Source organism: Gobio gobio (assembly GCF_949357685.1).
Source record: "Gobio gobio genome assembly, chromosome: 1".
In the NCBI taxonomy this organism is placed as follows: Eukaryota; Metazoa; Chordata; class Actinopteri; order Cypriniformes; family Gobionidae; genus Gobio; species Gobio gobio.
Window position 1 is genome coordinate 74,557,694 of NC_137097.1, and position 9,673 is coordinate 74,567,366.

General features: G+C 37.2%; 1 protein-coding gene across 1 annotated transcript in view; it reads left to right on the forward strand.

The window, feature by feature from the left end:
• Positions 1–765: 765 nt before the first annotated feature.
• Positions 766–9,673, forward strand: part of evplb (envoplakin b) — a 28,081-nt gene continuing 19,173 nt past the window's right edge. The window contains exons 1-7 of the mRNA XM_079813855.1: positions 766–848; positions 4,109–4,208; positions 4,852–5,006; positions 5,107–5,230; positions 6,615–6,734; positions 7,089–7,130; positions 7,237–7,398. Of these exons, the coding sequence (XP_079669981.1) occupies positions 808–848; positions 4,109–4,208; positions 4,852–5,006; positions 5,107–5,230; positions 6,615–6,734; positions 7,089–7,130; positions 7,237–7,398 (744 nt within the window). The 5' untranslated portion in view covers positions 766–807. The remainder of the gene's footprint in view (positions 849–4,108; positions 4,209–4,851; positions 5,007–5,106; positions 5,231–6,614; positions 6,735–7,088; positions 7,131–7,236; positions 7,399–9,673) is intronic.

The following is a 9,673-nucleotide window of genomic DNA, read 5'->3' on the forward strand; positions in this document are numbered from 1 at the left end:
CTGCTTGAGTGAGTTAGTTAGTTAGTAGTGTGTTGAAACCGGCTGCTTATGGTAAAGGGGCGGGACGTTTCCCAAACACTTTTCCAGCCGACCAATCAGAAGGAGGGGCTTCATAGAGACAGAAATCTTACATATTGCGCCTTTAATTTAAGGATTTCAAGTAAATGCCTCAGGATTTGTACTTTTAAATTCTCAAAAAAAAGGTTAGTCTGTAATCACTTGTGCTTTAGTTGTGATGACTATCCCTCTCATTAGAGATGCCCTGCGGCCTGCACACACACACACACACACACACACACACACACACACACACACCAGTGCATGTCAGAGGTCAGAGGTCAGTGTGTGTTCTGCCACCCAAATGGCGTAATTACAAACTGTAAGCATGCAGTGTGTGGGAGGGTGAATGCTCGTCTTTTGAGTTGTGTGAGAGTGAGACTGGACGGGCTGCATTCCTCCTTCACCACACATCACACACACACACACACACACACACACACACACACACACACACACACACACACACACACACCTGCTGTACTACAGGAGATCTCTTTTCCTCATCACGCTTGAAGTCTCAGTGTGTTTGAGTCACATTAACACTCTTTTATGATTTATCAGCTGTTCTTCGACGATGGCGAAGAGTTTGCCGGAGGAATTCAGAGGGCAGGAACAGGTACGGCCAGTCTGAACGGGACACACCTGTTTCAGTGGGCGGAGCCAGTGGAAGTGACAACACCATAACAGAGGACAGAAGACACACACACACACACACACTCAGAGGCACGGATCGCACGCGGACGCAGGATGTTTAAGAAGAAGGAATACAGTCCTGTGAAGGCCGGACAGTGAGTTACCATGTTCTTAATAATAACTGCCGATTTATTGATGTTTCTGTGATTTTAATGAGCTGTTTAATTCATTAAAACCAATGATTGACACTTAAATCCTCGACTTGATTCCATGATGGAACTCCTGAAAGGTTCTAAATATGATGCGTCTGACAGAATTCCGAATGGAACCTTTAGTTCTAATGCACAGCTGAATGATTGACAGATCGACCTAAAGTCATTTTAAGAGGAGAAGCGGACTGTGCTCGTGTGTGTGTGTGTGTGTGTGTTGTGATTTATCTTTATGACAGGGCAGGGCCGTATCACACACACACACACACACGCTTTTATTGATAATGCACTGGGAAAATGGCATTTCTGCCACGTAATGCATGACGAGATGCATTAAATCATGATAACCCATGGGACTTTATTGTGAAGTGTTCTACAGGTTTATACAGTCACTACATGCAGAGGGGATGCTGTCGACCAGTCAGAGTGTGTGTGACTGGTTGTGGCGGTTTAGCCGTGTGTGTGTGTGCCGTATGGGGTGGGACGTCTACACTATGGCATATTCTGAGTAAACGAGTTTATGTATCACAACCTGACAGACACAATGAGACAATAGAGCAGCAGAACAGACTCCTCTACAACACCCAAAAGCACTTTCACAACCTTCACAGCGGAGCAGAAACAGCAGAAAACTCAGACGTATAAGGGCTCCAACAGCCAAAGACAAGCGTTTTTATGACATTATTAATTATGCATGAGGTCCGTTATAATTAGGTGATTTAAAAGTGTTGAAACTGTGTTTTATTCTTGTGAATTTGACAGGCATTCACGTTTATCTTAAACTCACTGCTTGATGTCTTACGGCATTTTAATGATGGTTATGGATGAGTCAAAGTTTATTGTTTATTTTATTTCATATTGTGTTTTAAATTTGATAAAATATGTATGTGTACACACATTTTGGAAACGGCCAAATGAAAACGCTCATTCTCTAGGAGTTCACAAAAAGGAGATTTTTATTATTTTATTTGATTTAAATCTTTTATTACTTTTTTATATATTTTGATGTTTATATTTTTGTGTTTTAATTCTAAAATGTATATTTTACATTTTATTTTATATTTTGAATATTTTTATAATGCTTAATATTATTATAATAATATTTTATTTAATTAAAATATGAAAAATAAAATATGACAAAATTTAAATTAAATATTATAATCATAATATTAAGCATTATAAAAATATACAAATATAATCAAATGTAAAATAAAATTTAAAATATGCATTTTATAATCAAATTAATTAAAATAAAGTAACAAAAAAGAAAAAAAAACATTTAAATTAAATATTATTATAATGATATACAGCATTATAAAAATATACAAAATATAATCAAATTAACCAAAATAAAATAATATAAAATAAAAAATCATAAAATATAAATAATATATAATAAAACATTTAATGTTTGTTTTTTATATTATTTTAATTAATTTGGTTATATTTTGTATATTTTTTATTTTACATTTGATTATATTTTGTATATTTTTATAATGCTTAATATTATTATAATAATTTTCTTTAATTAAAATGTTTTATTATGTTTTATTTTTTATATTTTATGATTTTTTTATATTTATATTATTTTATTTTAATTAATTTTATTATAAAATGTTTTATTATATATATATATATATATATATATATATATATATATATATATATATATATATATATATATATATATATATATATATATATATATATATATATATATATATATATAAAACGTATTATTATTTAAATTTTTTTGTTCATAATATGCATTTGCTGTGCCCCATATTTCTTCTGTGGAACTGGAGCGATAGAATAGAAACCTGTGTGTGTGTGTGTGTGTGTGTGTGTGTGTGTGTGTGTGTGTGTGTGTGTGTGTGTGTGTGTGTGTGTGTGTGTGTGTGTGTGTGTGTGTGTGTGTGTGTGTGTGTGTGTGTGTGTGTGTGTGTGTGTGTCGTGATGCTCATTAATTAAGTGAGTCACATCTATTACTTCACACTGATGTCTATCCAGCTAATCAAGTCACAGAGTGTGTTTGTGTGTCCTTGTATCCTGCTACACACACACACACACATCACTGTGAATCACACAAGTGAGACTGTGACACACACACACACACACACACGACCCCTCGTACTCTTACAGTGTGTGTTTAACGGCTGTCCTGGTGGGCAGAACTCACATCAGATCCATGTAAAGATGGGTGTGTTGTTTGTGTGTATATAGGTGTGTGTGTGACCTATAATCTAACAGTGTGAGGGATTCATTTGCTCATGCTGATGGATTGGCGATTGTTGTGTGTGAATGAGGGAAATCTCCCTCTGTTTGTCCCCTTTAGGTACCTTTAAGATGGTGTGTGTGTGTGTGTGTGTGTGTGTGTGTGTGTGTGTGTGTGTGTGTGTGTGTGTGTGTGTGTGTGTGTGTGTGTGTGTGTGTGTGTAGTGTGTGCTGCATCAGAGTCACTCTGAGTCCGGTTTAATCACGTTTAACTTGTTTAATGTTATGGGTTTTTTCTTAAATGTTGAATATGACTAATTAAATGGTAAAAGTACAAATATTTCCTGTAGTCTCTCTCTATAAAGCACCCCGATCTGTTCTGAGAAGCCGTCATGGGTCGTCCTCTTGACACTTGAGCAGCGCCACACGCTGGATTATGGACACAATGGGCCGTCCAGGGCGTGGCATCTCAGAGCTGGAATCTCAGCATGTGGACATTCCTCAAGAAAACAGGCAGAATTCCGAGAGTTCCGCCTCAACATTCCACAAGACACACCCGGTGACCTCTCTCTCTCTCTCTCTCTCTCTCTCTCTCTCTCTCTCTCTCTCTCTCTCTCTCTCTCTCTCTCTCTCTCTCTCTCTCTCTCTCTCTCTCTCTCTCTCTCTCTCTCTCTCTCTCTCTCTCTCTCTCTCTCTCTCTCTCTCTCTCTCTCTCTCTCTCTCTCTCTCTCTCTCTCTCTCTCTCGGCTGGGTGTGCCTGCAGGAATGCCAGAGCTCTAATCGGACAGATGAGATTGAGAGTGATTGACAGATGTAGAATTTAGGAAGTAGAAACTCAACCGCGACATCAAACTCGCAGTGACTCTGAACATGAAGAGACTGTTAACATCCAAACACACACACACACACACTCTCCCGGTGACATGTCATGGAGCGCTGATGATGCGTGTGATGTGTGTGTTGATGTGTGTGTGTTGATGTCTGTCGTTCAGGTCGCAGGTGAATGACATGCTGGCTCTGGTCACACGCTTGCAGCAGAACGCAGATCAGGTGGAGAAGAACGTGCTACTGACCGAGACACTGCTGGACGAGGCAAGACACACACACACACACACACACATATATATACACACACACACTCACTCACTCACATACACACACTCACAGAGACACACAGACACACACACAGACACTCACACACACTCACAGACACACACACACACAGACACTCTCTCACACACACAACACACACACACACAGTCACAGACATTCTCTCTCACACACCACACAGACACTCTCTCACACACACACACCACACACACACACACACACACACACACACACACACACACACACACACACACACACACAGTCACAGACATTCTCTCTCACACACACAGACACACACACTCACACATATATACACACACTCACTCACTCACTCACTCACTCACTCACTCACAGACACACACATGTTTGTTTTTGTGAAATGTGAGGACATTCCATAGGCGTAATGGTTTTTATACTGTACAAACCGTATTTTCTATCCCCTTACACTGACCCTAAACCTACCCATCACACACACACACACACACACACACACACTTACACACAGTAAATGTAGAGCTGTCCCACCGATCCCGAGTTGAGTATGGAGTGCCTCAGGGCTCAGTGCTGGGGCCGCTGCTCTTCTCTTCTCCTGTCCCCTGAGCTGATGCTATGTTGCTGTGATCAGGATCTGGGGAAGGAGCGGGACGGCTCTCCGCTGAAGCAGCAGGGCCCCGTCGCAGAGAACCTGTGCCAGGCCGAGATCCTCCTCAAGGACCTCTTCATGGACGTCAGCAAAGCCAGAAAACTCCAGCACCCGCAGGCCAGTGAGATCGAGCTGGAGTGAGTCACATCACACCCTGCGCACAAACACCAGAGATGCATGAGAGCGAGCGCTGAGCTGTAACGTTGTGTGTGTGTGTGTGTGTGTGTGTGTGCGTAGTGTGAGGAACCTGCACGAGCGCTGGTCCAAACACTGCAGCACCTACAGGGATCTGTACGGCCAGCTGCACGAGCTCTACCTGCCGCCCGGCGTCGACTGGAGCAAACTGCTGTCGGACAAACAGGTGAACACACACACACACACACACACCTGCGGAACGTGTGCTATGACATCACTCACACAGCGGTCTGAAGGCACAGACGAGCTTCTGATGATCTTCAACACAATCTGTGATCTGCTGCTTTAAAGATGGGGTTCAAGTGTTAAAAGTATAAATCAATAAAATTGAGTTAAAAAAATTACATACAAAATAAGTAAATAATTAAATAAACAAAAAATGTATTTAAATAAATAAACATTACATTACGAGAAAATAAATAAAAAATATATAATATAATATTTATATAAATAATTAATAAATATATAAACATTTAAAAAATAAGTAAATTAATGCATTAATCATTTAAAGTAAATGCGGAAATAAATTAATGATACATATATATTCTGAGTTATATAATATCGTCTAAACTTGAAACTTGAATATTTATATATTAAAAAAATCATTCATTTGATTTTAACCAACACAATTAAATAAATAAATACTTATAAACATTAAAATAAATAAGTTCACGTTACATTGAAACACAAATAAATAAAATACACAAATAATACATGTATAAAAATATATGTTTTAAATAGAATTAATTTGATTATAAAATTAAAATTTTATTTTGTATTTTATTCTATTTTACATTTTATTATATATGTTTATTATATGTTTTATATGTTCTATATTTTAGGTAGAATAAAGAAAATTACATTAGTACTTGAGTATTAAAATAAGTAAATAATGAAATACTATTTAAAATAAAATTTTGTTTGAAAAATAAATGTTGCAGTACAACAAACAAACAAATCAATTAAAATAAATAAGTAGATGAATACAAATTAGATTTGAAATAAATTAATAATGAAAATAAGATTGATTTAAATAAATATTTAAATATATAAATACAATATATAAAAAAAAATTATTAAAATAAATAAACACTACATTAAGACACAAGGAAACAAAAATAAATGAGAAAATAAAATAGTAACTGTATAAAAGATGAATAAATTAAAAATGTTATTTAAAATAAATGTAAGGATAAATAATGAAAATAAGATTAATTTACATAAATGCATACATATTAGAACGTATAAATAAATACATACAAATTTGATAAACATCACATTAAGACACAAAGTAACGCAAAATAAAATAAAAAAATTAAATAGTACATGTATAAAAAGATAAATAAATACAAAAATTAAATAAACTATTGAGATTTAAAATAAATTAGAAAATAAATAAATGAAAAGGAAAATCATAAATACAGAACTACAGCTATACATTATTCATCTCTGAGATTATTACATTATACATTATTCATTCAGTAGTGAGATGTGTGTGTGTGTGTTATGGAGTGTCTGTGTGTAACGCTGTGTGTGTGTGTGTGTTTCAGATGTCGATTCAGGGACACGCTTACGGTCCAACTCTGTCTGATGTGGAGAAACAGATCGCATCCCATAATATCCTGCATAAACAGATCGAGGCGTATCGCTCGGCCCTGGAGAACAGCAACGTCAGTCTACACGCACACACACACACACACACACACACACACACACACACACACACACACACACACACACACACACACACACACACACACACACTCACTCACACTCTCACTCACACACACACACACACACTCTCACACACAGCACACACACACACAAGAACATAAACACACACATTTGTTAGCATTTTTCCACCATTAGTCTTCATGTGGCAACATTCATGTTTTTAAGTCAAGTTTTGAAACGTATACTCTATCTGTATGTGTGTGTTATATAATATATATATATATATATATATATAAGTAATAAAGAGGTTAGTGTATAGTGAAGGTTTGAACGTTTCCTCTTCTGAACAGGATAACTCATCTGCCCTTCAGAAGCAGTACGCAAAACTACTGGTAAGACCTCCTCAAATATAATACAATTACACAAACGACAAGTGTTTAACTGTGAAAGTGCATCTCTGCACAGTTTAATCGTGTGTGTGTGTGTGTGTGTGTGTAGGAGGCGTGTGAGCAGCGGCGGCAGCATCTGTCTTCGCTCTATGAGTTCCTGCAGGGCTGCAGTAAAGAGCTGCTCTATCTGACGGATCAGCAGCAGAAGATCAGCAGCAGAGACTGGAGCGACCGCATGGACGACAGCGCCGGCGTCCGCATGGACTTCGAGGTGAGGCGCTGACACTAACACTAACACTAACAAAAACACTAACACTAACACTAACACTAACAATAACACTAACACTAACACTAACAATAACACTAACACTAACTAGGGTGACCACCCGTCCCGCTCTGCGTTGTAGCTAGGGGTGGGTATCGTTTGGGGTTTTTCCGATACTTTTAAAACGGTACCGGTGCCTAAACCGATACTTAAAAAAAAAAAAAGGCTCAAAACGAGGTGGATGACATTAAATGGCTTTTAATTTTTTAATTTTTTTATTTAAATTGAACCATTTATTAAAAGTTTAATACTTAAATGTATGAATATAAATAAATACAAAACACAATTTACTTATTTACAAATTATTATTGACTTATTTACAAATTCACAGTAAAACTTAAGCCACCTAACCCAACTACAACAAGCCTAATATAACTCTAATAACAGTTACAGTAATAACAGCAGTCGTCTGTATTCTTGCTCTGCTATAAACCAGCTTCAGCTTTATTTTGAAATATGATCATATTCTCTGGCTAAATATTTTAGAACGCGTCACCTTAATGTTTCCATGGCGACGCATCATGTTTCTCACATGACAGCCGCAATAGCGGTTTATTTCGTTTTTTCTTTTTATTCAAAATATTCACAAACTTCTTAACTGTGTCACGAACTATCTGATGTTCAAATGTGTGAGTGAATGTGTGTTAGTTGATCTATAAAGCGCAATGGGCGGCGCCATGTTAGTCTGCGCCTCAGAATCGGATCTGTCGGATTTACAACACTTGAGTTAATTCTCGTCTCACGAAATACATGAAAGTAAGTGAGCAGTGAACTGGAAGAAGAGTAGAGTAAACTATATAGTTACTATATAATGTGCATGTATCTGATGTGAATAAAACACGTAACGTTAGTCAAATTATAACCGTCTGAAAGGATTGTCATAGCCGCTTTCATACACATCAGTGTGTGTGTTTTGCTACTAGCCTAACTTATGAGCATTTCAATGTCTGAAACCTGAAATAAACATGATGTGGTTGTAAATGATGTGGTTGAAAACACAGAATAGTTGTCATGATGTGACCAGCGCTGAGCGTCTGTCTCTGGCTCAGCCAAAGCGCGAAAGCATGTTTGAATTTTGGCACCGAAATGAGGAACCGAAATCTGTGTTCTGATTCGGTCCGGTACATACCGGTTATATAAGTACCGGGGCCATATTGGCACCGGGTTTCGGTACCCAACCCTAGTTGTAGCCTACCGCACAGCATTTTCACCCCTTGTCCCGCACGTCGCATATTGAGAAAATGTCCCGCATTTTCATTAGTCTGTTGGTTTTTAATGATCATATTAAGAAACCATGCATGCATTATTTTGCTTTTCTAGAGGAAGCACTTTATTTTTTCTTTTTGCGGCATACATTTTCACCTATATTTAATAGCTTCGCATAGTAACATCCCGCCTTACACAAATACAACAGCTGTTTTTAAATCCTATCCAGTGGTTGAAAAGAAAGGAGCAAACACGGTCACTAGTAGGTTGTGACAGCTGTCAATCAAAATGTGGAGCGGTGATTCATTCCATGTGTTCCCTGTCAGAGAACAAATGGATAATTCGGTAAATTAAAATTTTACAAGTCGGCATAACGGCCAAAAAAAAGAGAGAACATTTTCTTTTAGTAAAGACTGGGCTAGGACATATATCTGGGTGAGGCCATTAGAAGGGGATACTGAACGAGTGTTTTGCAGTCTATGTAAAAGCAGACTGTCAATGAACTAATTTCATGTTGTTTTATATTTTATTTGTTCATTATTTATTTTGTTGGATTTTAGTTGCTGTTAGTCTGCCTTTAAAATGTCCACCTCCACTCCATTTATTGTCCTAAATTAGATGCACCTGTTTGAGGTGGTTAGCTGCATAAAGACACCTGTCCACCCCATACAATCAGTAAGAATCCAACTACTAACATGGCCAAGACCAAAGAGCTGTCCAAAGACACTAGAGACAAAATTGTACACCTCCACAAGGCTGGAAAGGGCCACGGGGAAAGGACTTGGTCAGAACTGTTTCAAAAATAGTGATCTACATGATGCCTGCTGCCTTTGGGCTCAGTGATGTTGAATTTAAATGACAAAATGCTAAATAAAGACATCTTATGTTCCATTGCAATGGTGTTTTCTGGAAGGGACTAAAGAACAAATTATTTTTATCAGCTGAAATGTAGAATACACATTTTTTATTAAGTTAGATAGACATTATATAACTGTTTCAGGTTATGTTTTAGTGT